This window comes from Erythrolamprus reginae, chromosome 2, assembly GCF_031021105.1.
Source record: "Erythrolamprus reginae isolate rEryReg1 chromosome 2, rEryReg1.hap1, whole genome shotgun sequence".
NCBI lineage: Eukaryota > Metazoa > Chordata > Lepidosauria > Squamata > Dipsadidae > Erythrolamprus > Erythrolamprus reginae.
In genome coordinates, this window is record NC_091951.1 from 261470855 (window position 1) to 261498573 (window position 27719).

General features: G+C 40.2%; 1 protein-coding gene across 2 annotated transcripts in view; it reads right to left on the reverse strand.

Moving 5' to 3' along the window:
* The window catches only part of ADAMTSL1 (ADAMTS like 1), a 637539-nt gene that overhangs the window by 17862 nt on the left and 591958 nt on the right, over positions 1 to 27719 (reverse strand). For both annotated transcript variants that reach the window (XM_070742526.1, XM_070742525.1), the window contains exons 21-24: positions 22663 to 22790; positions 12314 to 12442; positions 8673 to 8852; positions 5151 to 5285 (exon numbers count right to left, since the gene is read on the reverse strand). In XM_070742526.1, coding sequence (XP_070598627.1) covers positions 5151 to 5285; positions 8673 to 8852; positions 12314 to 12442; positions 22663 to 22790 — 572 coding nt within the window. The remainder of the gene's footprint in view (positions 1 to 5150; positions 5286 to 8672; positions 8853 to 12313; positions 12443 to 22662; positions 22791 to 27719) is intronic.

A 27719-nucleotide genomic window follows, 5' to 3' on the forward strand; every position in this document is an offset into this window, starting at 1 on the left:
GGTATCATTAAAGTGTTTTTAACTTTTGCCTTCAACTTAGTCTTGACTTCTGGACATGGACAAACCCAGGCAGTTTCCTTGGCAACATTTTTGGAAGGAGTTTGCCATTCCATTCTTCCTATGATGAAGTGACTGGTTCAAAGTCATCCACTTAGCTTTGTGCCTAAGGCAAGACAAGAATTCCCAATTTTCAGCAAACACCAAACTAGGCTCTCTATCATTAAAATACACAGGGGTTAAAAGAAGAGGTTTATTAAACTTAGTCATAGAGCTCAATTCAACAATAGACCATTTCATCAATTAATAGTGATGTTTACCCCATAATATAGTTCTACAGAGGAATCATTGAATCCGTCATCTGCACCTCTATAACTGTCTGGCTTGGTTCTGCAAGCCAACAAGACCGACACAGACTTCAGAGGATAATCAGAACTGAAGAAAAAACAATTCCTGCCAACTTGCCTTCCATTGAGGACCTGTATACTGCATGAGTCAAAAAGAGGGCGGGGAAAATATTTACTGACCCCTCACATCCTGGACACAAACTGTTTCAACTCCTACCCTCAAAACGTCACTACAGAGCACTGCACACCAAGACAACTAGACACAAGAACAGTTTTTTCCTGAATGCTATAATTCTACTAAACAAATAATTCCCTCAAACTTTTTACTAAGTCTGCACTTCTATTTCTACTAGTTTTTTCTCATCATTCCTGTCACCCATTTCCTTCCACTTAGGTATGTATGACTGTGACTTGTTGCTTGTATCCTGTTCTGCCGGCGTGTCCCAACCGCCCATAATTACAGGGTAATTAGTCCAAACAGACACACACCACACGATAGAAGGAAAACAAAAGGTCTTTATCAACAGAAAAGCAGAAACTCCCTTTTTAAATGTGAAAGGAATTTTCAGGTACACACAAGGCACAGTTTAAATGCAATCCAATTTCTCACCCAGTAGCTGGGAAATTGAGTCCAATTCCAAAGTCCAGAAATTCCACACACGGTCTTGAACAGGGAAACAGCAAACCACAATCTTGACGAAACTATGAATCAGATAAACTTCCACGAGGCTAAACCAGCACACTGCTCTTTTTATCTGTAGCACTAATTAAAGCAGCCCCACCCAACCACAGGTGGCCTCACTTATCTCCTGTAATAATCCTTCAGTTGTTCTCTCCTATGCATCACTCTACGCATGCATGGGTCTGTCATAGGTTCTTGTTCAGAATCCAGGGATGATAAGGATGATTGATCTCCTCCTGACCTGTCTGCCAAACTCCCCTCTTCCCTGTCACTCATGCTTCCTTCGTCAGAGGAAACTTAGTCGGGAGATTCTATCGGGAGCAAAACAGGCCTGTGGCATGTGGATGTTTCCCCCACATCCACCTCCACATTCCTTGGGGTAGGAGCTGGGCCAGAGCTAACCACAACATATCCTAAGATTTTTATTAATATTGTTTCTTCATTGCTTATTTGACCCCTGTGACAATCATTAAGTGTTTTACCACATGTTTCTTGACAAATGTATCTTTTTCTTTTATGTACGCTGAGAGCATATGCACCAAGACAAATTCCTTGTTTGTCCAATCACACTTGGCCAATAAAGAATTCTATTCTATTATGGTGTCTGTCACAAATTTCTCCAAATTTGACTCACTCAATAGCAACTAACCATTTTAAAAGTGTAAGGCAGGTTAAGTAGCTACCCCAAGAGCTGCCTTTTCTCTTGAGTCTATATCTTCTGCATCTTCTGTTGCTTTGATATTGCTGAATAAAAACACCTGCTTTATTCTGGTTCCATATGTCTGAATAAAGAACTGTTGCAATCATGCAGAACAAGGCCAGCAAATCAGATTTTAATATGTATATTTAAAACACTTTCTCCTGCCAGCTGCTTATTTTTTTGCCCAAACTCTCACACCAGAACTAATTTTCGCCAAGTAAAAAGCTCCTGAAGTGGAACTGGGGGAAAAAAAGTGGGTAGAAGGTATTAATTTATCTCCCTTTTCTTATTTATTTGTTCGTTCATTCATTCATTCATTCATTCATTCATTCATTCATTCATTCATTCATTCATTCATTCATTCATTTTCGCTAAGTAAAAAGCTCCTGAAGTGGAACTGGGGAAAAAAAGTGGGTAGAAGATCTTAATTTATCTCCCTTTTCTCATTCATTCATTTATTTTACTGCCCTAGGCCACCATAATTTACTATTTAACTGAAAGGGTGATGTGGTAGCTTCATGGAAATAAGGCCAAGCCATCTACTTATCTGCCGTTTCATTTACCAGCTAGGATTCTTCAATAGTAAAATCCACTTTTCTTTCTAATAAAATTGTAACCATAAAAAGAAAATAACTTTACTTTTTCATTGAATTTTTTTTCTTTTTTGCTTGTGGGAATGAACTATATTTTTGTAATAGGATCATGGTTTCCCCCCCTAACTGCTGAGTTGGAGATCAAATTATATTTAAAATCTTAAATGGATGATTGACAAAATATTAATATGATAACATTTCAAAATTGCTTCAGGCACTTGTTTATGAATTGCTGGTTACATATAAATGCAATATCTCTCTTGAGTTATATAATAGTACAAATCAGTAGCTGCCATTTTAATTTTTTTTTTAAAGTGGTTGCCAAGGATAGACTGACAGTCCTTGATTTAAGTGTTACATTAATTTATCTTAAAAAATGTGAGATAATGCTTCATCCGGAACACAGCAGTGTGGTTTATTGCTTGGCTGGATTATAAAGGATTTATATATTAAAAACGATGGCACAAGAGAGAGATATTTTTGGGTACTGGTAGAATACTGATACCTACCATGCAAATTTCTCAAAACATTTCTTCCTTTGAAGAGGATTTTTTTAAACCTTATTCTCAACATACTTAAACAAATCTTTCCAATTTTTTCCTAATAGTGTTTTTGAGTTTATTTTATTGCTGAAAGTGATGTAAAACACAAAAGAATGCAGTGGATATACTATCTTTCTATCACAATGAATCTTCCCGATTGGCTAATTTCTTGTTTGAAACCAGCCAATCAGAAGAGGCCCTTGGGATTTAACCAATACATAGTAAACCAAGGAGACTATAGGCCACTAAAGAAATTACTGCTTAGTGAAAAATGCCCTTCTTCACTTTACAATTAAGTTCGAGAGTATCATAATCCAACTATGTCAATTTCCCTAAAATGCTTCTCCCAAGACCAACATTTCTAAATTCTCTAAAATTTCTAAATTCCACATGTGCAGAAGCAAAACAACATGCCAGATCACGGCGCATCTCCGGTTTTAATTTAATTTTAATTTAATTTATTATACTTGTATGCCGCCCCTCTCCGCAGACTCGGGGCGGCTCACAACAAAATAGTGACAGTTTAGCAAATCCAATATTAGGCGCAGAAGCATAATTCCACTTGAACTCACGGTACCTCCAGGGCTGTGGAGGTGAGCCAATTAAGTGTTCCGCCTAGCAGCCCACTACTGAGTCTTTCTCTCACTCTCTCTCTCACACACATACATATGCACAGATACACCCTTGTGCTTTTTTTTTTCTGCCAAGGATCTCAAGCCATGAGGTCCTGTCTGCCATTAAACCATCTTTCCAAGCAGTCTCCATGTTTCCAGTGTCTTTCTTCTCACTTATTTATTTATTATTTTATTTTATTTATTAATCAGATTTGTATGCCGGCCCTCTCCGCAGACTCGGGGTGGCTCACAGCAATAATAATACAATGTAAACAAATCTAATATTTAAGTTAATTAAAAAAAACCCCAATTTAGAAACCAATCATACATACTAGCATACCATACATAAATTTTATAAGCCTAGGGGGAGGGAAAATGTCAATTCCCCCATGCCTGACGACAGAGGTGGGTTTTAAGGAGCTTACGAAAGGCTAGGAGAGTGGGGGCAACTCTGATATCTGGGGGGAGTTGGTTCCAAAGGGTCGGGGCCGCCACACAGAAGGCTCTTCCCCTGGGTCCCACCAAATGGCATTGTTTAGTTGACGGGACCTGGAGAAGGCCAACTCTGTGGGACCTAACTGGTCGCTGGGATTCGTGCGGCAGAAGGTGGTCCCGGAGATATTCTGGTCCGGTGCCATGAAGGGCTTGGAACTGAACCCAGATGGACATTTCTTCCAACAGTATATAAGTAGCAAGGCACTCATTCTTCTTCTCCATCCACAGATTCTTCCTGTTAACTTAGAAAGTGAATGAGGAGTCAGCAGGATTTCTTTATTTTTCATTGTACCCATTGGTTTACACATACTTCATTTTATGAAATCAGGGGTGGGTTCCTCCCAGTTTGGACCAATTTGCCCAAACTGGTAGCGATCCACTGGTGACATCACAATGATGTCAATGAACCGGATTGGCTGGTGCTGATCCGTGAGTGCCGCCATCTTTTTTGTTTGAAATTTTTTTTCATTTTATTTTTCCTTCTGAGCATGTGCGGAAGCCAAGTTCCGGCATGTGCATGCAGTCATCATCTGTTTTTCAGCTTTGGTTTTTTGCCACACAGCATGGGAAGTGAGGTAAGTTAGAACCCATCCCTGCATGAAATTATCATATGCCAGGAAAATCATATTTCTGGGGATCTGGGAACATATGTGGAAAAGGAAACACTCAGGACTGCTTGTTAGACATATCCAGAATTTTCTGCAGAGCAAAATGTGAAAATATTTCATATCAGGACTAAAGAATCAGATCTATTCATATTTTTGGCACAAGAGAAGCAGCCATTATTACTTGCAAGCATCTTTATTTGATAGGTAATTCATCTAAAGAGGCTATTTTTTGTTTAATAACTCTCCAGAAGCTTGTAAGCATGAACCCCAAACAGATTATTTTTCACCTAGAGAAAGAGAAGCCAACGTGTTCTGGGCAAAATTCCTTGCAATAATCAAAGAACATGACAGTACATTTGGGAGTAGATTTCTACTTACTCTTCAATGAAAAAGGGAAAAAACCAACTCACCAACCGCTCTACGTATTTGAAAACAAAGCTTGAGGTAAATGAATTATGTTGGGATTAATCGCAAGAAGTCCCCACACTCCGCAGAACCATTTATTTCCAACCTCCTGGGGTGTGTGGAGAATAGATTTAGGACAGGTAGATTTTTAAAAGGGCGGAACTTACCTATGAGCACAGAGCTTCCTTGGCTCAAAACTTTTCTTGTTCCTGAAGGAGATGTTATCACCGAAGGAATGCCTGGACCCACGAGGGACAGAGTGGCTGCCATGTCTTCAAACTGAAGTGGGAGCTGCGGTGGGTCTGGGAATAGATTACAAAGACAAAGGCACAATAAGGAACTTTCTCTCTGTGAATGAGATTAATTCCTAATGTTATTTAGTAATCCCTTCAGAAAGGCTTAATCTTGTTGAAATGAATGGATTTTAAAAGAGGCCAATCTTTTTAAAAAGCTGCATGCCAGAGAGATGGATAAGGCAGCAATAGAGAGAGAGAGACGGAAGAGGAATTCCTACAAGCTAAGAAAACACGTGTCAACAAATTTTATTTTAAATGGCCAAAGTCAGACCCTGAAGAATAAGGTCTGCCATTGATGTACTGTTTGGGAATGCGCACAGGTTTCCAGAAGAGGCACATCTCCTCAACAAATTCACAGTAGCTTTCGCTTAGTCTAGCCTGCTGTCTTTCTCTTCTCAAACAGTATGGAATAAAAGTGGCACAAGTTTGTTATTAGGCAAGGAAATCCATCACTGAGTGTCATAAATCAGCCCCAGGAATACATTACCACTCAGGTTCATGACTTGACAATGCCTTTCTAAATCACCCAGCTAAGCTCAAACTGTTTCCTATTGAGAAACATAAGACAAAGTAAACTTCACCCTCCGATAACCTGAATCCCTCCTTTTTTGGGGTGGGGTGCGGTGTATATTAAAAAAACCCACACGCACCCTCCAACAGACTGAGTTTATGCATTTGTCATGAAGGTGGGGAATTGGTAGGTGTCACTTTGCAATTTATTATAAGCCCAACTTCTCCAACAACAGAAAATGGGAGGATCGTGTTTTTCACGGAGGAGAGCTTATTATGGAGAAAGTATCTCTTCTGCTTTTAACCACTTGGAAAAGCTGCAGAAAAATTCTCAGGGTTGATTGATCCTCCCCAAACCCTGAACCTTGTGTAGGGGTGTCACTACCAGGGCTCAGAGATGTCAGCGGGAGTTGACGATGTGTATGAGATTTTCAGCCAAGTTTAAAGGTCTGGCCTTCTGACATATTTCATGTTAAGTGGGGGACAAGAGTAAAAGAATTATATTGCAAGGCCATTTGTTATGGAAGCCCTCTTGTAATTCACAGCAATCAGTGGCTCTGTTTTTTTAAACCGCAACAACAGAGATTTCTTTCTTTGGCATCACTAGGTGAGACAAGTTAATTTTATATTCTCATAGTTGCCAGGTAAGAGCAAAGCAGAGGGAAATGGCTGGTCTGAAAGCGAGAAAGATTAACGGTCCTTGAGCCCCTTTCCCTGATGCACCCTTAAATGTTTTAAATCTTGGTTTATCGTGAAGTCTTAAATGGATTTAGAAATAAAGCTCATTTAATTGAATTACATTTATTAGCAGGCATATACAGTAATACCTCATCTTATGAACCTAATTGGTTCCAGGGGGAGGTTCGTAAGACAAAAATTTTGTAAGACGAAACATTGTTTCCCATAGGAAACAATTTAAAATCTATTAATCCATGCAACAACAAAAAATAAAGCAAAAAAAAAAATGCAAAAAAACACCTTTTGAAACAGCCCGGGGTGCTTCCCAGTGTCCTCCTGAACCCGAATGCCAAACCTGAACTTCCAGGTTCGGTGTTTGGGAGGCCGCCGAGAAGCCCCCAGGCTGTTTCAAAAGGTGACAGCCGGGCGGCGGGGCTTCCCAGCGGCCTCCCGAATGCCAAACCCGGAAGTTCAGCAAAAGTTCAGGTTCAGGAGGCCCCTGGGAAGCCCTGCCGCCCAGCTGTCACCTTTTAAAACAGCCGGGGGGCTTCTCAGTGGCCTCCCGAATGCCGAACCCAGAAGTTCGGGTTTGGCATTCGGGTTCAGGAGGACGCTGGGAAGCCCCCCGGATGTTTCAAAAAGCGACAGCTGGGCGGCGGAGCTTCTCGGCGGTGGCAGCGGCGGGTTCGTAAGTAGAAAAAAGTTCGTAAGAAGAGGCAAACATTTTCTGAACCCCGGGTTTGTATCTCAGGTTGTTCGTAAGACGAGGGGTTCGTATCATGAGGTACCACTGTATTTTGGAATGCTATCTTTCATGGCTCTACTGTTTTAAGTATCAGATAGCATTCTTAGCCATGTTAAATGATTATAACAATATTCCAAAGATTAGCTTTACTGTGCTCTTCCCTTAGACAAAGCTCAAAGCGGAGAAATTGGAATCAATGACAAGAAATTTAATCCTTCCCTCAGGAGACAAATGGCACCAAGGGCTTTCCCATCTGGGTTGGAGAAATCTGGGTGACCATTAGAAGATGGTGAAGAGGCAAAGAGAACAGTTACTATACAATAGGTAATCCTTGACTTCTGACAAATGAGCCCCAAATTTCAGTTAGCGAGTTTTGCTCCATTTTCACCATCTTTCTTGCCACAGCTGTTAAATGAATCACCACAGTTGATAAGCTAATAAAAATGGTTGTTAAATGAATCTGGCTTCCCCATTTTGTTTGTCTGATGGTCACAAAAGGTATTTGAATTTTGATCACGTGATCATGGGGATGTTACAAAAATTGCAGGTATGAAATTGCTATTCCATGATTTAAGACTTTCTGAGCTTATGTCAATTGTTAATGATGACTAATTAACAGTTGGGCTTTTGCAAGAAAAGACTGCCTTTCTGTTTGTATGTGTGTGACCTCCACTAAGACAGTTATTAGTAGCTGGTTACTGATTAAAAATAAGTTTGAATAAACTGTGTGTTTTGCTGTGTTCTTAGCTGAGCAGAACAGCTACATTAAATTGGTTTTCTTTCTCATGATAAAAATATTAGTATGAAATAAATACAGTGGTACCTTATCTTACGAACGTCTCTTCTAATGAACTTTTCAAGATACGAACCCGGTGTTTAAGATTTTTTTGCCTCTTCTTCCGAACTATTTTCACCTTACGAACCCAAGCAGCTGCTGCTGGGATGAAGGGGTTTCTTTTCCCCCCTTTTTTTGAAGAAAGAAAAGGGAGGGGCAGCTTGGAGGAGTAAAGATTTTGCATGCTTGCAAAGGCACTGAAACTGTGTCTTTTGAAAAAAGAAAAGGGAGGGGCGCCCCCTTGCCTTTCTTCCTTCCCATTCACCCTTTAGCCTAGCCTTGCCTCTTCCACCTGCCCCTTTTAGCTGCTCCTCCCTGCCCTCTGTTCGCCTCCCTTCTAAAGTTTGGGATTTTCCTGAAGGATTTGCACACATTATTTGCTTTTACATTGATTCCTATGGGAAACATTGTTTTGTCTTACGAACTTTTCACCTTACGAACCTCCTCCTGGAACCTTTATTTATTAATTCCCCTCTCCAGAAAATGCAGTTTTCATTAAAAAAATGTATACCTGATTTCCTCCAATTAAATTATAATGCTATTCCTTTGATCACCATTTTTTGGTTGGAGAAAAAAAATGACAAAAGATATTAATTCTTGAAAAGATTGCATAAATTTAACTTACCAAGGACTAATAGCTGTGTGCTTTCAGTTACCGCCCCACGGATGTTGGCAGCCCTGCAAGAATACAACCCTTGGTCTGAGAGAGATACGTTTGGAATCAGCAGTGACCCATCATGGATGGGCAGATCAGGAGCCACCTTGATTTTGTTCCTGAACCAGGTAAGTTCTGCCTCAGGCACACCTTATGTAGGAACACAATGAAAGAGAGACAGAGAGAAACACAAAGAATATCCATTGTGAACCTTTTGCAAGGAGCATTGATGTGTGGTACTTGTTTTACAGTCTATTTTTGTTGATATTAGTTTTTTTAAAAAAAAAACATCCCCCCCCTCCATATATACATCAATCCATATACCATAAATCAGGGGTAGGTTCCTCTTGGTTGGGACTAGTTTGCTTGAATTGGTAGCAACCCGCTGGTGACATCATGATGACATCACCAACCCAGTTCTGTCAGTGCTGGTATGTGGGCGCCATCTTTTTGTCACCTGGGTCTACCAACTTTAACTTTCCATTTTCCTCCATTTTAATGAGTGTTACTTATCTTCTATAGTTATTCATTTTCTGTCCAATCATAAAATTTCCCCCAAATATTATTATATTCTGAATCTTCCATATCTTTAATTGTCATTGTCAATCTGTTCATCTCTGCACAACCAAATATTTTCTTAATTACCTCCCCCTCAGAAGGGGCTTGTATTGCTTTCCTCTTTTTTTGGTGAAAATACAATTTTAGCTGCTGTAATTATAAGAATAGCTAAATATGTATTTTCTTTATTATATTTCTCTGGTAATATAGCTAACAGGAATATCTCTGGTTTCAATGCTATACAATATCTTTTCTATTCATATTTGAAATGAGCTCCAATAAGCTTTGACTTCAGCACAAGTTGAGATACTCTTTCCCCCTAGGCTTTACAATGTTATGCATGGTATGTCTGTATGTATGTTTGGTTTTTATAATAATGGGTTTTTAACTGTTTTTAGTATTGGATTATTATTATATGCTGTTTTATTATTGCTATTAGCCGCCCCGAGTCTCCGGAGAGGGGCAGCATACAAATCCAATCAATCAATCAATCAATCAATCAATCAATCAATCAATCAGTCAGTCCATCCCATATGATAAAAGGAACCTGGTACTGGATGATATTTCCAACATTTCATAGATTTGTCTTTAAACATTTTAGCTGTCCTTTCCGGTGACATGTGCCACCTATAAAACACATTATACACATTTCTTTATATGCTGTTGCCATTGTCAATGTATAGGTACTTTCTAAAGCTGCTGCCATTTATCCAATTCTATTGTGCATCAAAAGTTTCTTGCCCATTTTATCATATTTCTTCCACTTGCTCTTGCTCTAAATTAATATATAATAACTAATTATACAGTTTTTTAAATTGACCTTTCATTGGTTCCTATATTTCATCTAATTCTGTTTTTTTCTAAATAAATACCCTCTGTTTTAGCATCCTTATCATATTGTGATTGCATTTGCATTCTCATATACCAATCCATATTTATCCCTTGTTTCTTCCTTGTTCTTGAGTAGATTTCAATGCCCCCTTATCAGTTAAAATATCCTTATAGTGTGCAATATCCCCCCCCCCCCCAGGTAAACCTGTTTGGGTGGATTAATTTAATATAATTAATTTATAGGCTGCCCAGCTCCTTCCGGACTCTGGGGGGGGGCATACAACATATAAAAACAGTATAAAACAATTAAGAAAACACCATAAAAAATTGTTCATATATCTTTGGCCGGATCTAGGTGGTATCATATTCAATGACCCCAGGCCTGCTGGCAGAGCCAGGTTTTAACAGTTTTCCGGAAGGCGAGCAGGGTGAGGGCAATACAGGCCACTGGGGGCAGCTGGTTCCAGAGATCCGGAGCTGCCACAGAGAAGACTTTCCCACACGCCCTTATCAACCGACATTGTCTAGCTGATGGGACCTGGAGAAGGCCAACCCTGCGGGCTCTAATCAGTTGCTGGGAGTTACGCGGCAGATTAGTGCTTCTATTATTGATAGCCAATATAAATTAAATAATAAAAACTAAATAAAATGTGGTAATTTGAGGACTATCTGTAATCTCCCTTGGCCTGGATTGCTGTTATCGTTATTACTGAAATTAGTTGAGCCACACAATTAAGCTTATTGGGTGTATATCCTTTCTCTTTTGTCCTGTGGTTGGCCAAGATTTAAGGGGCAATCTTAAGTAGGGAAGTAGTAGGGGAAGATCTCATTCCTCTCTCTTCCAATGCTTTGGCCTTAATTCAACCTCTGCCTTTGCTGGTTGTTAAATAAATGAAAAAATTACTTGGGAGATCAGTCTGACATCTAATTTCATTCTTACTGAGATGCCTATAGCAATGAGAGAGACATCTAATTCCATTTAGCAACCTTACATGGGTTGGGACGTGCAATAAACGAGTGCACATTATCTTTTGCCAGTCTATTTTTCCTTATCTTTGCTATCAGCCACTCTTTCGCTTCCATCATTTTTTTTAAAGAAAATTCTTCTTCCATAGTTCCATTCTCTTCTCCTGCAGTGTCCCCTCCATTATACTAAACAAAGGTGTGTGTGGATTCTTGTTTTCAGTTTGTGGAGGAGGGAGTTGTTTCTTGTTCTTGATTTTATTTCTGCAAACTTTGAGACTCAACTTGAAGAAAACACCTTGTTACTTCTTAGTGACACTATTCTGCACACCAGGTTTTTGGCATTAAGCAGTCTGAGATGGTCACAATTGGTGATAACTGATCTAGCAGTTTAGTGGAAAGGCACAATGGGAAATATAAATCATCTTCAGCCTTACACACACACACAAATGTACAGGTACAATATATGTGGTACCTTGCTCAACAGTAGTAACTGTGAGAGGGATCTTGGAGTCCTAGTGGACAACCATTTAAATATGAGCCAGCAGTGAGTAGCAGCTGCCAAATAAGCCAACACAGTTCTAGGCTGCATCAACAGAGGGATAAAATCAAATCACATGAAGTATTAATACCACTTTATAAGGTTGCCACAATGTCAAGACTCAAGAAAGAGTGCAGAGAAGAGCAACAGAAATGATTAGGGTACTGGAGGCTAAAACATATGAAGAATGGTTGCAGGAACTGGGCATGGCTAGTTTAATGAAAAGAAGGACCATGGGAGACACAATAGCAGTGTTCCAATATCTCAGAGGTTGCCACAAAGAAGAAGGAGAAGGCCCACCAGAAGTTGGGAAACAGGTCAGCTCCAGCTTCCAGAAAGCCTCCGGGGGATGGGAGAAGCTGTTTTCACCCTCCCCATGCATTGAATTATGGGTATAGGAATTATGTGCAATTGCGCGCACCAATGCTCTTTTGGCACCCGAGGATAAAAAGGTTCGCCATCACTGATATAGGGTCCCCTGCTTCAGCAGGGGGTTGGACTAGATGACTTACAAGATCCCCTCCAACTCTGTTATTTTATTTAACTCTAAGTCTCAGGCAATGCTTGGAGCTATATTTCAGATCTGCAGTAAACTAGGCTCTTCCACTGAGAAGTATTACAGAACAATCCTTAGCCATCCAACAACATGCCTTAGTGAGATGTAATGAAACCTAAATGCAGAACTTTAAACCCACTCATTAATATAATTACAACAGACCTGCAATTTGGCAGTTAATGGTCACGTTTACTCCTGGAATTGTTTTCACTGTGCTTCCAATATCAACAGAAATCGTCGGCGAGTTTTGGTTGGTCACGGTGTTTCTTGATGACTTTATCAGTGGCTTCCCTGAAAAGGCACGACAAATGATAAAACAAATGAGACAAGAAACAAAGCACAGGCACAATTGAAGCGGGTTGCTACCAGTACAGACAAGGACACCGCACTGGTAGCAAAAGTTGTGCTGCGCACGGAGTTTCCCTTCTCTTACACATGCACATGTCCCAGAGGGGTTTTTTTTTTTTGCCTCTGTGCATGCTCAGGAAGCAAAATCTCAAGCACACACAATATTTTGGTGATTTTTTGCTTCTGTGCCTGCAGGGAAGCAAAAAAATCGCTGAAATCTTTCTTGTGTGCATGCGTCCCCTCGCGAAACACAGAAACAAAAAACCCGCTGGGGCACCGACACATGTGTGCCGGAGAAGGGAAGCTGCATGTATAGCACACTGGTAGCGGTGGGATTGGGAAGCCGTCCCTGGTTACAATTCATCAATAAAGGAGAATGAGGGGCCCTTGGTGCTCTCTGAGCTTGGCTATTTTCTTATAGACATATCATTATCCTGATGATGTTACCTAGTTTGGGCAATGAAACCTCTGCAATAAAACAAAGAAGCCCAGAGATCACCAAGAACCCCCTCATTACAACTTATTGTATTTATTTGTCAGATTTACACCAGTAAATGATTTCTGCTGAGTTAAGCAATGAAAATTAATAATTATTAATATTGATTGTTTCTTCATTGCTTATTTGACCCCTATGGCAATCATTAAGTGTTGTACCACATGATTCTTGAAAATGTATCTTTTTTTCTTTTATGTACACTGAGAGCATATGCACCAAGACAAATTCCTTGTGTGTCCAATCACACTTGGCCAATAAAGAATTCTAAAACAGCATACAAACCTGATTACTAAGACAAATTGAAGTGAAATGTAGTAGAAATAATAATCCTGGGAGGGTCAGTTTCAAAAACCATTGACAATTTGTATATGACTGTAAGCAACATGTCAGTTTATAAACAGATCCTTGACAAATATCTCTTGCTTTTATAATCCTACCCAGATATGAAGATTTATTTCGCACAATTCCCTTGATCAGGCAAATTGGCTGTAGAACTAGAGGAATGAAAGCCAGTTGCATTAATAAATAAGAATGTAACTAAAGCTATTATCTGCCTAATTAAATCACAATCTTGACATCTAATTGTATGCAGATACTATACTCACTTTGACTATTTTTATAATGCTAATTTAAATTATCCTTGTGTTTTTCTTTAATTTCTTATGTACTTGACTTTCATCCTTGGAAATTTCCATATGGGGTGCCTGGAAACTAAAGCAGTAGACTCAGTGATGTGCTCCTATGGGAATGGTCAGGAACACAGTTCCGGTAGCAAAAATTGGAACTCCACCCCAGAGCACCCAATTTGCACTGAAAGATAGAAACATAGAAGTCTGACGGCAGAAAAAGACCTAATGGTCCATCTAGTCTGCCTTTATAATATTTTCTGTATTTTATTTTAGGATTGATATATGTTTATCCCAGGCATGTTTAAATTCAGTTACTGTGGATTTATCTACCACGTCTGCTGGAAGTTTGTTCCAAGGATCTACTACTCTTTCAGTAAAATAATATTTTCTCATGTTGCTTTTGATCTTTCCCCCAACTAACCTCAGATTGTGTCCCCTTGTTCTTGTGTTCACTTTCCTATTAAAAACACTTCCATCCTGGACCTTGTTTAACCCTTTAACATATTTAAATGTTTCAATCATGTCCCCCCTTTTCCTTCTGTCCTCCAGACTATACAGATTGAGTTCATTAAGTCTTCCCTGATACGTTTTATGCTTAAGACCTTCCACCATTCTTGTAGCCCGTCTTTGGACCCGTTTAATTTTGTCAATATCTTTTTGTAGGTGAGGTCTCCAGAACTGAACACAGTATTCCAAATGTGGTCTCACCAGCACTCTATATAGCGGGATCATAATCTCCCTCTTCCTGCTTGTTATACCTCTAGCTATGCAGCCAAGCATCCTACTTGCTTTCCCTACCGTCTGACTGCACTGTTCACCCATTTTGAGACTGTCAGAAATCATTGCTCCTAAATCCTTTTCTTCTTAAGTTTTTGCTAACACAGAACTGCCAATACAATACTCAGATTGAGGATGTTGAAACAAAATGCATAAGCCACGTCCACAGTGTGGTAGTAAAAATTTTGGTAGCCCATCACTGAGTAGACTCCTGGTTGGTCTAAATCGATGATCTAAAAATAAGAATGCTATGAAGATTAATGAATTGTAGCAATCTCACATTGTCCGGAGGGAGGCAGGGTGAGAGAAAATCCTAGAAGTAGATAAACCTTAATGCAGATTTATCTATCTGCATTCTGGTCATTCACTTCATGAAATTTGAATGTGGGTTAAATGCTGAATGCTGGCTGATTTTGTGGGGCCTCTGATGTGAGCTTGTTCATAGCCTGTCAGAAGGAGAAATGGGTGGGGTTGCAGAATTCATGAGCTTGGGCCAAGACAGGAGCCAAAATGTCTAAAAAAAAAAAAATCCCTTATAAATCTACAATAGCAGGAAGGGGGAAGATTGGCACGGAAATGATGGGTGTAAGTTGAGGAGGAGGAGGAGGAGGAAGAATTATTGGTGTTTTAGTTGGCAGCATCAACTAAAATATGGAAATCTGATTTTGTTTCTGCACCTCCCCTTCCCCCAATATATATGTCACTAACACAAATCCATAAGCCATCATAACAGCTAAAACATACTTTTATGTGTAACTGGATGTATTTCAATCCCCATTCTGTTAGAAGAAACCCATGAAAGCATGGCAGGCTTTGTTTATATCATTTGCATGCAGAGTTCTTTAAATGTCAATATAAAGAAATACCCAGCCACAAATATGTTCTACTGAGTCATGAAAAGTTCACACAGTTCTCATATTTTTACTGGGTGCTCCTAAATCTCAGAGAAAGAGAGACCTCAACAGGCAATTTGTCTTTTAATTCACTGGGTTTCCCCCCCCCCCCCCCCCCCACGATCTTCTCATTAGATTAAATGAGAAAAAAACTTGTCTGCTGTTAGCCTATGAAAAGCAATTTGTCATTCCAAAAATAGAAACATTTGCCCTTTTGCAAACTCATGTGTTAAATTAATCAATAAGCCAAGTGTTTCATTTAGCCTGGACCAAGATTGCCCACTTCCTCTCCGAAGTCCAGCCCTCCCCTCCTTCACCGCAATGTTGTTTTAATTGCACATTATCACATTCGTACAACTTGGTATCCAGATTTGAAGCTGCTGAATGACTGGATACCTGTGGCTCGTGTTTGACAGATGAGGCTATTCAGAAGCTGCCCAAAAGCAGCTTTGCATCTAGAAAATTTGACCCAGGAGATTTTGCACTTCCTAATTTGTTTGCATGAGAAAATGAAATCAAGGCACCGACTATTTTGTTAGGAAAAGCTGTTGCTGGTTACTGAAAACCTGCAAACAATCTAAATGTGCGTCTTATGAACCTACACACATGCATGCATCAGACAGTGATTGATTAGGCTCCATAAATTGGCTTGGATCAAAACTGTGGTTTGAAGGAAGAGGCTTTCCTTCCAAAACTCCAGTTTAAAGTTAAAGACTTTGGAATGTGCCCATCGGGAATATACAAACTGCAAAGACTCTTTATAGCCTGGATTGCTATAACCCTAAACTTTAAAATTCTAGCATTTACCTGCATCAGAATAGATTAATTATTTCAATACTTTCTGTTGTATTGCTGTTAAATCTATGTTGTTTTACCATATTTGTGTTTTTAAGTAGAAACAGCTGTATTAATGTTTTTTTAATTGGGTGGGGGAGAATTGTCTGCACCAATGAATGTAAAAGTGAAGTTTAATGGTGATGAATTAATGTTTTGGTGAATTGACATTTCTAGAAATGGCCTGATCAACATATCTGGAATAAGCCCCACTTTTCTCTAGAGTAATTTTGGTGTCTAAAGCAACCTGAGAAATATGTATCAAGCCATGATTTTTTATTGTGAATAATTTAAATCGACTCATTTCAAGAGTTTCTACTTCCACTGTGGAAGTTATGACAAGCAGAGATGAGTTCAAAACAGAATAAATCTGGTTTTGTGCCAGAAAAAGAGAAGGTGGTAAGGTGGCAGCTTTGCAGATACACTACGGTCTCCTGCCACATACCTCCCAGAGACCAATTAGAGCACACAGAGTTGGCCCCCTCCAGGTCCTGTCAGCCAAGCAATGTAGGCTGGCGAGACCTCGGGGAGGAGCCTTCTCTGTTGCCGCCCCGGTTCTTTGGAATCAACTCCCACAAGATGTCCGCACTGCTCCCACCCTGCTGGTTTTTCGTAAGGCCATGAAGACCGGGCTTGGGGACCCTAAATTAATACCATCTGACCACCTGTTTGAATATGACTCTGCATGAATGATATGAATGTATGTGGTTGAGTCGTTGTTATAAGTTTTAATTAAGGTTTTAGATTGATTGATTGATTGATTGATTGATTGATTGATTGATTGGATTTGTATGCCGCCCCTCTCCGTAGACTCGGGGCGGCTAACAACAATGATAAAAACAGCATGTAACAATCCAATCCAATACTAAAATAACTAAAAAAACCATTATTATAAAAACCAAACATACATACAGACATACCATGCGTAAATTGTAAAGGCCTAGGGGGAAAGAATATCTCAGTTCCCCCATGCCTGACGGCAGAGGTGGGTTTTAAGAAGTTTACGAAAGGCGAGGAGGGTGGGGGCAATTCTAATCTCTGGGGGGAGTTGGTTCCAAAGGGCCGGGGCCGCCACAGAGAAGGCTCTTCCCCTGGGTCAGGCCAAACGACATTGTTTACTTGATGGGACCTGGAGAAGGCCCACTCTGTGGGACCTAACTGGTCGCTGGGATTCGTGCAGCAGAAGGCGGTCCCTGAGATAATCTGGTTATTTGTAATTCTAAATGGTAATTTTATATTGTTATAAGCTGCCCCCTGAGTCCTTCAGGATTGGGTGGCATAGAAGTCAAATTAAACAAACAAACAAACAAACAAACAAACAATACTGAAGTAGTGTAGCATTAAGCCTAAACTAAATGAGAATCTGGATCCTGGGTCAGAAAAAAGTATCAGTTAACCATTAGTTAGACACCAAGATTACTCCAGAGAAAAGGTGTAGGAAGGATTGTATACAAACTTCTCGATACTGTAAGCTGGTGACTGCATACGCAGTGCAGAAAACTCAGCTTTTGTGCAGATTCAAAATTTTAAAAAATTCAAAAATTCAACTCCCCGCCGCCATGGCAGAGCCCATGGACCAGCACCAGTCTGAACTGGGTTGGTGATGTCATCATGATGTTACCAGTGGGTCGCTAACGGTTCACCTGTACTTTTCCAAACCGGGACGAACCCACCTGTTTGTGTGTATTTGTGAGTGCGCGCACACATGTGCCTTGGAATGCGCAAGATTGGATTTACTCCTGCAGTTTTCTTGATGGCATTTTTGGAAGTGTCTTCCCACTGCCTTCTTCTGAGGGCTGACAGGGAGTGATTGGCCTGAGGTCAATGAGCTGACTTTGGGTTTAAGGCTAGACTGGACTAGAACTCTCAGTCTCCTGTTTTCTAATTCTAATCTAGTTTTCTAACCTAATGTCTTAATTACTAATACACCAACCTGGCTGTCATAATACTTAGAAACAGAAACATAGAAGATTGACGGAAGAAAAAGACCTCATGGTCCATCTAGTCTGCCCTTATACTATTTTCTGTATTTTATCTTAGGATGGATATATGTTTATCCCAGGCATGTTTAAATTCAGTTACTGTGGATTTATCTACCACGTCTGCTGGAAGTTTGTTCCAAGGATCTACTACTCTTTCAGTAAAATAATATTTTCTCATGTTGCTTTTGGTCTTTCCCCCAACTAACTTCAGATTGTGTCCCCTTGTTCTTGTGTTCACTTTCTTATTAAAAACACTTCCCTCCTGGACCTTATTTAACCCTTTAACATATTTAAATGTTTCGATCATGTCCCCCCTTTTCCTTCTGTCCTCCAGACTACACAGATTGAGTTCATTAAGTCTTTCCTGATACGTTTTATGCTTAAGACCTTCCACCATTCTTCTGTGTCCTCTGCCTAACTTCTATAGTTTATGTTTATCCCAGATGTTTTGTACCTAATATATTGATTCATGAGTTCAACTAAATGTATAGCAATGTTCTTAGAGACAGGCTACTAAAAGGTAGTTTCATTCTCCCAGGTTAAAAGAACTAGGAAGACAGGCACCTTATATATCTGGGGAAAAGCCCGCTTTGATTAAATACGAGGGGTAGTACCGGGAGCTGTTTTTCTTCTGACTACTTGTGGAATTCTAGAGGCCCTTTATTGCAACTGTTCATCCAAATAATTAAGGCCACGTTATATAGAGCAAACATATTGATACGTAGCCAAAAACTGCCGATTCTGATTTGCAGCAGCTAGCAGTTCTCCAGGTTATTAGGTAGCACTTTTCAACAAGAGGGGATCCAGATTCTAACCTGACACTTCCTGTGTGTAAAGCATGAGATCCACTACAGAACCAAATTCCGTTTTGGACAAAACAATCTGGAATGGATGAACTTTTGGAATGATCCAAGCCAGGTTTTTTTCATTTTCTCATTCTGTAACTTTGCATGTTACTAAAAGCTACTTGCTGGCCAAGCACCTAAAGAGTTTAAAGCAAGCACAATCTCACAGCGTTGCTGTTCTTCCCAGAAAGCTTTTCAATTAATGCAGATCCAAGTGAACAAAGATTTAATTTGTCATAGAACTGAACTGTCGGTGTAAACAAGAAACTTAATCTGTTCTGAGCTTTCACTTGCCAGCCATGCTTTGGCTGCAAGATGGGAAAGAAAGAGCTTGATCTCATAAGATGTTGACTGAGCAGATAACATGCAATCCAACCAATTATTTAGAGCAATGCTTAACTTCAGGAATATGAGGAACCTCACTGTCTCTCAGGAGATCACTATTCATTTGGCTTCAGCGCTAACAAGATGTCTGGGTTCTTTTACAATTCAGTCTAAGAGAGAAAGATTTATAGAAAAAAATTGGAGCCACCACCAAGCGTAAAGAGAGAGAGAGAGAAAGGGAAGGAGGGAGGGAGGGAGAGAGAGAGATAGATAGAAAGAAGTGAAGACATCCCACTCTGATGGATCTAACAAATTAAATCCTTATCATTCTACTAAAAGGAGAAATAGCCATAAAAGCAAAATGTAGCAGAAAGATCAGACCAAAAGGGTTTTTAAAAGACTTTTGGCCTAAAATTTAATAAAGGTAAATCCATTATTGTGTTATCATTATTTTAGTCAAAACATCAGTATATTTCAGCAACCACTGAATGATTGAACCAAAATATCAAAACCGATTGCTCTCTCCGCCGAAATATATAGAGATGATAGAAGTGGGTAAAAATAGAATGAAAAACATGGTACGTGTTTTAATATAGCTGTCTTAAATCTCAGCAATAATATTAAAATGTAAAAGCCAATGTGTATTAAAAAGAAAACTACAGGCCGCCCCAGAATTAAGCAATTTAAAATCCCTCTTTTTGTGTATCAAAATGTTAATAGGGACCGCCTTCTGTCGCACGAATCCCAGCGACCAGTTAGGTCCCACAGAGTGGGCCTTCTCCGAGTCCCCTCAACTAAACAATGTCATTTGGCGGGACCCAGGGGAAGAGCCTTCTCTGTGGTGGCCCCGGCCCTCTGGAACCAGCTCCCCCCAGAGATTAGAATTGCCCCCACACTCCTCGCCTTTCCTAAGTGCCTTAAAACCCACCTCTGCCATCAGGCATGGGGGAACTGAGATATTCCTTCCCCCTAGGCCTTTACAATTTATGTATGGTATGTTTGTGTGTATGTTTAGTTTTATAATAAGGGTTTTTAGTTGTTTTAATTAATAATAATAATAATAATAATTTATTGGACTTGTATGCCGCCCCTCTCCGAAGACTCGGGGCGGCGCACAACAATAATAAAACAATATAGCAGTAAAACAAATCCAATATTAAAAAACATATATAAAACCCCAGCAATTAAAACCATACAGCACATGCATACCAAACATAAAATATAAAAGCCTGGGGGAGGATGTCTTAGTTCCCCCATGCCTGACGATATAGGTGGGTCTTAAGTAATTTGCGAAAGACAAGGAGGGTGGGGGCCGTTCTAATCTCTGGGGGAAGTTGATTCCAGAGGGCCGGGGTCGCCACAGAGAAGGCTCTTCCCCTGGGGCCCGCCAAACAACATTGTTTGGTCGACGGGACCCGGAGAAGGCCATCTCTGTGGGACCTTATCGGCCACTGGGATTCGTGCGGTAGAAGGCAATTCCAGAGGTATTCTAGTCCACTGCCATGTAGGGCTTTAAAGGTCATTACCAACATTTTGAATTGTGACCGGAAACTGATCAGCAGCCAATGTAGGCCATGGAGTGTTGCAGAAACGTGGGTGAATCTAGGGAGCCCCACGATGGCTCTCGTGGCCGCATTCTGCACGATCTGAAGTTTCTGAACACTTTTCAAGGGTAGCCCCATGTAGAGAGCGTTGCAGTAATCGAACCTCGAAGTGATGAGGGCATGAGCGACTGTGAGCAATGACTCCCTGTCCAAGTAGGGCCGCAACTGGTGCACCAGGCGAACCTGGGCAAATGCCCTCCTCGCCACAGCTGAAAGATGATGTTCCAATGTTAGCTGTGGATCGAGGAGGACGCCCAAGTATTGTTTTAGTATTGGATTGTTACATGCTGTTTTTATCATTGTTGTTAGCCGCCCCGAGTCTACGGAGAGGGGCGGCATACAAATCCAATAAATAATAATAATAATAATAATAATAATAATAATAATAATAATAATAATAAAAAAATAATAATAATAATATTCCCACATCATTAGCCTCTTGCTTAACTTCAGAGTCTCAGTGTCAGGGCTAGTGGAATTGTAAAGGTAAAGACTGTTTTGAACTCTGAAATAAGTGCTTGGCCTAATTGCCATACACTCAAAAGCCCAACTGGGTTTATTATCAGGGGATTTTTGGGGGTGGGGGGAACAGGGTAGGAGACACTGACTACCAAATTGAAGATCAATCATAATGTTTCAAGAGACAGAGGTTAATATACAAATAGTAAAGCATAAATCAGAGTACTTCCTGGATCTGGCATCTGGACATTCTAAAACAGGAATACGTTTTAGTATCTTGAAATAATGCCAAATATAGTTCTTGGCAACATTCCCTGTTCTTAACATTAGGAAAAGCTCTGTTCACATTCTTCCATCCTTGAAATTTGGGCATATATACCCCTCACATGACAAACCTAAAATAAGTTCTAAAAAACGAAAAGTTTCACTAATTCTATTTAAACCGCCACAGCCCTCTCTACAAATAATACTAGAAAATAAAGGAGTGAAAGATATCAAGCTAGCATTTAATTTTTAGAGCAAGACATCAAAATTGGGGAAAACATCAATAAACAAAGTTAAAGTTAAATAAAGTTTAAAAACGTTGGTAGGATTTTTTTTTTTTAAGGACAATATTTATTTAAATTCTGGCTTGGATTAATGAACTTTTAGGTTAATGAATTTTAATTTAATTGATTTAGCTATATTAATTGTATTAATTGTATTTTTAATGTTTCAATATTTTTATTAATGTTTTTATTGCTGGATTTTTAAATTAACTTATTTATAAATTTCTTTATTGAGTGTTCACATATAGTTCAAATCACACATTATTCTGTTTTACAGATTATAAACCATCTCTTTTAAAATTCTTATAATAAATTTTTACCTGTTACATTCCATTATATACATTATATTTCATACTTTTATATTGTAATATTTATTATATTCAATAACTGGTAAATAAAACTTTTTACAAGGTAGCTGTAGATTGTTTCCATTGTACTGTTGCTTCTTATTATATTGTTTCTATATTCTCTTTTGAACCCATTCATGCCATTTTTGCCATGTTCGTTTTGATTCCGTGATTTTGTTTCCCTTAATTGAGTTAGTGAGTTCGTCCATCTCCACGCATGTATATATCTTATCTATAATTAATTCTTCTGTTGGGGTCTGGTCATTTTTCCAGAGTTGTGCTATCACAATTCTTGTTGCGGTGTTTATGTGTCTTGTAAGAAGCATTGTTTGTTTTGAGATTTTTAATATCACTATAAGCTTGTGCTTAAAACCGCAAGAACCACAGAAACAGGATTTCCATGTGAAGTGTCATAAATGTATTACCTGCTAATGTGATGGCAATGGATACAGAGTCAGAGCCCAAAACATTGGTTGCATTGCAAGTATAGAATCCAACATCGGCTTCAACGGGTTCCAAGATTTGCAAAGAGTCATCTGGTTGAAGAAGAATCCTGTAATGACAACAAATAAGTTAAACCTTAAAAATTGGATGCCCAGAAAATTATTACTCAGCATTTCTGGGTAAGACCCCAGAGGAAAAAAAACACAGCAAAGGTTTGAATAACTGTATTCAGAATGAATTTTAAAAAAAATATTTTTTCATCATTTTCATATATAACTCAAGATGGCAAAGATACAGTACCAGTACTGTTTATTTATTTATAGTGCCCTTTCATTATTTTTACAAACAACTTGAGATGGAAAACATACTCACTGCACCTTCCTCCTCCTATTTTTCCTGCAACAACCATGATATGAGGTAGGTTTTGCTCAGAGAGAATGATTGGCCCAAAGTCATCCTAAATTTAAATTGCAAGCTTCGGTTTCATTAAATAACAAGCAATATTTACCAAACTAGGTAGGTCATCTGTAGCCTGCTGTTATTTAAAATATACACACGTTACCATTTTATCTCATATTGACCTTGATATTTACAAGCCACTGCACAGATAAAGACATCTTGCATTGTCACCAACATGAAAAAAGTGACAATAAAGCAAAATGTATTGCTGATTATTTTTTATTCCTCCCACTGCCTGTCAAACTGGTCAGTATCTCGATCACCGGAACATAGAGACTTTAATAAAACCACTTAGCTTTCGTTAGCGTGCTGCTAACTTCGTCAGAGTTTTTAAAATGCCGTGGGAGACAAACATCTTTATAAAGCATTACTCAGTCTGCTCATTGCCCGCGTCGCGGGGCCACACCCTTCCCTCCCCCCTGCCGTAAGCCTAATTGTGGGCTTAATCCTGCTGGCTGAAGGGAGATCTACCACTTTTGCTCGTGTTTGTTGCCTTTTTCCCTCCCCAAGGGAGGGGGTTGGATTGTGAGGCTTAATCCTGCTGGCTGTAGGGAGATCTACCGCTTTTACTCGTGTCTGTTGCCTTTTTCCCTCCCCAAGGGAGGGGGTGGAATTGTGAGGCTTAATCCTGCTGGCTGTAGGGAGATCTACCGCTTTTACTCGTGTCTGTTGCCTTTTTCCCTCCCCAAGGGAGGGGGTGGAGTTGTGAGGCAATGCTTCGGAGGTGTTTGGTATTCCTTTCTTCCCCCCATTGTCGTTGTTACTTTCTATAGTGGTACATGTCTGCTCTTGCAATTTTTTTACCCATGTCCTCGTCCTTCTCTTGGAAAGAGAAGCCATGGAAATATACAAACCTAAGTTCTGGGCACGCTATGTCGATGACACGTTTACCATCATCAAACAACGGGATAAAATCAAGTTCATGGGAATTCTTAATTCCATATATCCGGATATTCAGTTTACGGCGGAGGAGGAGGCCAATGGCAAACTGGCCTTTCTAGATGTACAGATCAACCGGAACCCGGATGGAAGCATCGACACGGAGGTGTACCGCAAGACCACCAGCACGGACCGCATGTTACACAACGAAAGCAACCACCCCAACGCACATAAAGTCAGCTGCATACGGACATTATTCAACAGGATAAATACCCATTGTAGTACACGGGCAGCCAAACAAAAAGAACGAGCGTATCTTTACCAAACTTGTATACGTCATGGTTACTCGAGGGATTTTATCCAACGGTGCGTTACACCTAGACTCCGGCAGCCTACTGAAAGCACAAACGAAACATCAGCGTGGAGGGTACTCCCGTACATACAAGGGGTATCCGAAACAGCTGCACGCATACTGGCACCCCACGGGGTCAAAGTAGCGCATAGGCCTGATCAAACTTTGAGAAAATCAGTAATGCGCCCGAAGGAAACCCTAGTGAAGGAGGAGTCTTCCTCGGTAATTTACCGTATAAACTGCAGTAATTGTACACACCACTATGTGGGTGAAACAGCTAAAAGGTTGAGAACTCGTGTACACGAACACAAATTAGCGGTCCGGCGTCAGGAACAGCGCTCCCAGATTTGGATACACATGGAGGAGCAAGGCCATGGCTTCGATTTCCAGGGAACTGAGATTTTGGCACGGGATGAAACCAAGGGAGGTCGCCTCCTAAAAGAAGCCTGGTTCTCGAATGAAAACTCTTTAAATAGACACATCGATATGCCATCGGCATACCAGGCTTTAAGGCACCAACAACGACTTAAAGGAGATGGGTCATTAAGATTGGACACAGCCCCCAGCAGAATTCCCCAGGCCAGACATAGAAACCAGCCGAATGAGGGTGGGATAACCCCCCACGAGAAACAAGGGAACATACTGGAGCAATACGGAGGTAGAGGTGGAGGGGCACAATCTAAGTCTAACATAGAGGACAAGGGGGGATTAGAACAGTGTAGACCTAGGACGAGGACATGGGTAAAAAAAAATTGCAAGAGCAGACATGTACCACTATAGAAAGTAACAACGACAATGGGGGGAAGAAAGAAATACCAAACACCTCCGAAGCATTGTCTCACAACTCCACCCCCTCCCTTGGGGAGGGAAAAAGGCAACAGACACGAGTAAAAGCGGTAGATCTCCCTACAGCCAGCAGGATTAAGCCTCACAATTCCACCCCCTCCCTTGGGGAGGGAAAAAGGCAACAGACACGAGTAAAAGCGGTAGATCTCCCTACAGCCAGCAGGATTAAGCCTCACAATCCCACCCCCTCCCTTGGGGAGGGAAAAAGGCAACAAACATGAGCAAAAGTGGTAGATCTCCCTTCAGCCAGCAGGATTAAGCCCACAATTAGGCTTACGGCAGGGGGGAGGGAAGGGTGTGGCCCCGTGACGCGGGCAATGAGCAGACTGAGTAATGCTTTATAAAGATGTTTGTCTCCCACGGCATTTTAAAAACTCTGACGAAGTTAGCAGCACGCTAACGAAAGCTAAGTGGTTTTATTAAAGTCTCTATGTTCCGGTGATCGAGATGGCTGCTGCCTCATCATTCACACACACACACACACACACACACACACACACACACACACACACACACATATATATATATATATATATATATATATATATATATATATATAATATATTTATTAATTTGTATGCCGCCCCTCTCCGAAGACTCAGGGCGGCTCACAACAACATAAAAAAGTGTACAAATCAAATTAAAAAAAATGTAATTTAAAACCCTTATAATAAAATAATAACACAATCCAATCAAACCATACACCAACCTTGACAATTGGGATGTGTGTTAATTTCCCCATGCCTGGCGGCAAAGATGAGTTTTTAATAACTTACGAAAGGCCAGAAGGGTGGGGGCAGTCCTAATCTCTGGGGGGAGTTGGTTCCAGAGGGCTGGGGCCATCACAGAGAAGGCTCTTCCCCTGGGTCCCGTCAGACAACATTGTTTAGTTGACGGGACCCGTAGAAGGCCAACCCTATGGGACCTAATCGGCCGCTGGGATTCGTGCGGCAGAAGGCGGTCTTAGAGGTATTCTGGTCCAATGCCATGTAGAGCTTTATAGGTCATAACCAACACTTTGAATTGTGACCGGAAATTGATCGGCAGCCAGTGCAGGCCACAGAGTGTTGATGAGACATGGGCATAATGGGGGAGGCCCATGATTGCTCTTGCGGCCCCATTCTGCACGATCTGAAGTTTCTGAACACTCTTCAAAGGTAGCCCCATGTAATAAGAAATACCATAGGCAAAAAGGCTGGTTATGAAAACTTATTTCAAATGTTCTAATCACATTAAGTGTTAGAAATTAGGAACTACTTTTAGGATAGATTCCATTGATTTTTACCATGGTGATCTTGACACTATAAAAAGTATATACCAGTATTTGAAGGAATCTACCGATTGCACAATCAATGCTAGTGACAACATATCTGAACCCCAAAACGTAACAACTCTTATCTTGCTCAAAATATCCCAATTTACTTTAGAGTGAAAAAACCCCGCAGGGTCAAACAATTGCTTCCGGGGCGGAAAATGACGTCAGAAAAACTTCCGGGGCAACTTATGGGCGTAGCTCCATGCTGACCCAGGTGAAGGGCCCCGCCCTCACCTGGATCTCTGCCATGCACCTGCATGTGGGAGGTCTTGCCGTCTAACCCCTACAAGGGGAAAGAAATGGGCGGGACCCAAAGACAGGTTCCCCCCCAATTGCTCAGGTCGGCTAGCCACCATGAGCCTTTGGAGAGAACCTGTCAATCATCCCCAAAGATGCCCAATGCAGAACACGCAGTTGCTAAACACCACCCAGTTTTCCGCCCCTAACTTGCCTACCCAAATGACCAAAGGTAAACCAATTTTATATAAAGAAAGCTAAACGTCATTTCTAGTCTGAACCTGAACTGTTGGTTTTCTAATTTAACAGTTATCTGCATTCTCTGTCACCCACATTATACTGTGTAATTGCAGTTCAGACCTGTGTAAACAACTCTTTAATTGATCTGAACTTAAGACAGAATAGGGATAAACCAGATGGTTCAGACAAACAAATAAAGAGATAAAATGCAAAGGGTGTATTTGATTTATTCAACACTGTCAAAAGAATCTCAAAAACCTGGTGTTTCTTATCTCAGGAACCATTACATCACTTTTTAAATGATGTTTTTATCATTGCCTTAAAAAAAAGAGTAAACAAAAAATAATAATCTTTATTCATCCTCATTGTAAAGAAAGACCAAAGGTTGAGAATATGAATGTAATTCATGCACAATCTCTTTGCATTTCATACATTTTTCATACTGAATTTGTCTGTATTTTAGTTTGTTTTTATTTCAGTCCCATAAGCTTTTCAAAACCTATCTAAGAAGTTGTAACTTCAATTGGAAATATTCCAAACTTCTGGAAATCATCTACATAGATGATTTCCAACTAAATCTACATAGAATGGTACCTTGGTACTCATCGTTAATTGGTTTTTGGAGGTGCGATAAGTACCAAAAACAATGAGTGCCAAACAAATGTTTCCCATAAGGAATAATGTAGTGAGTCACAAGGCAGCCAACACTG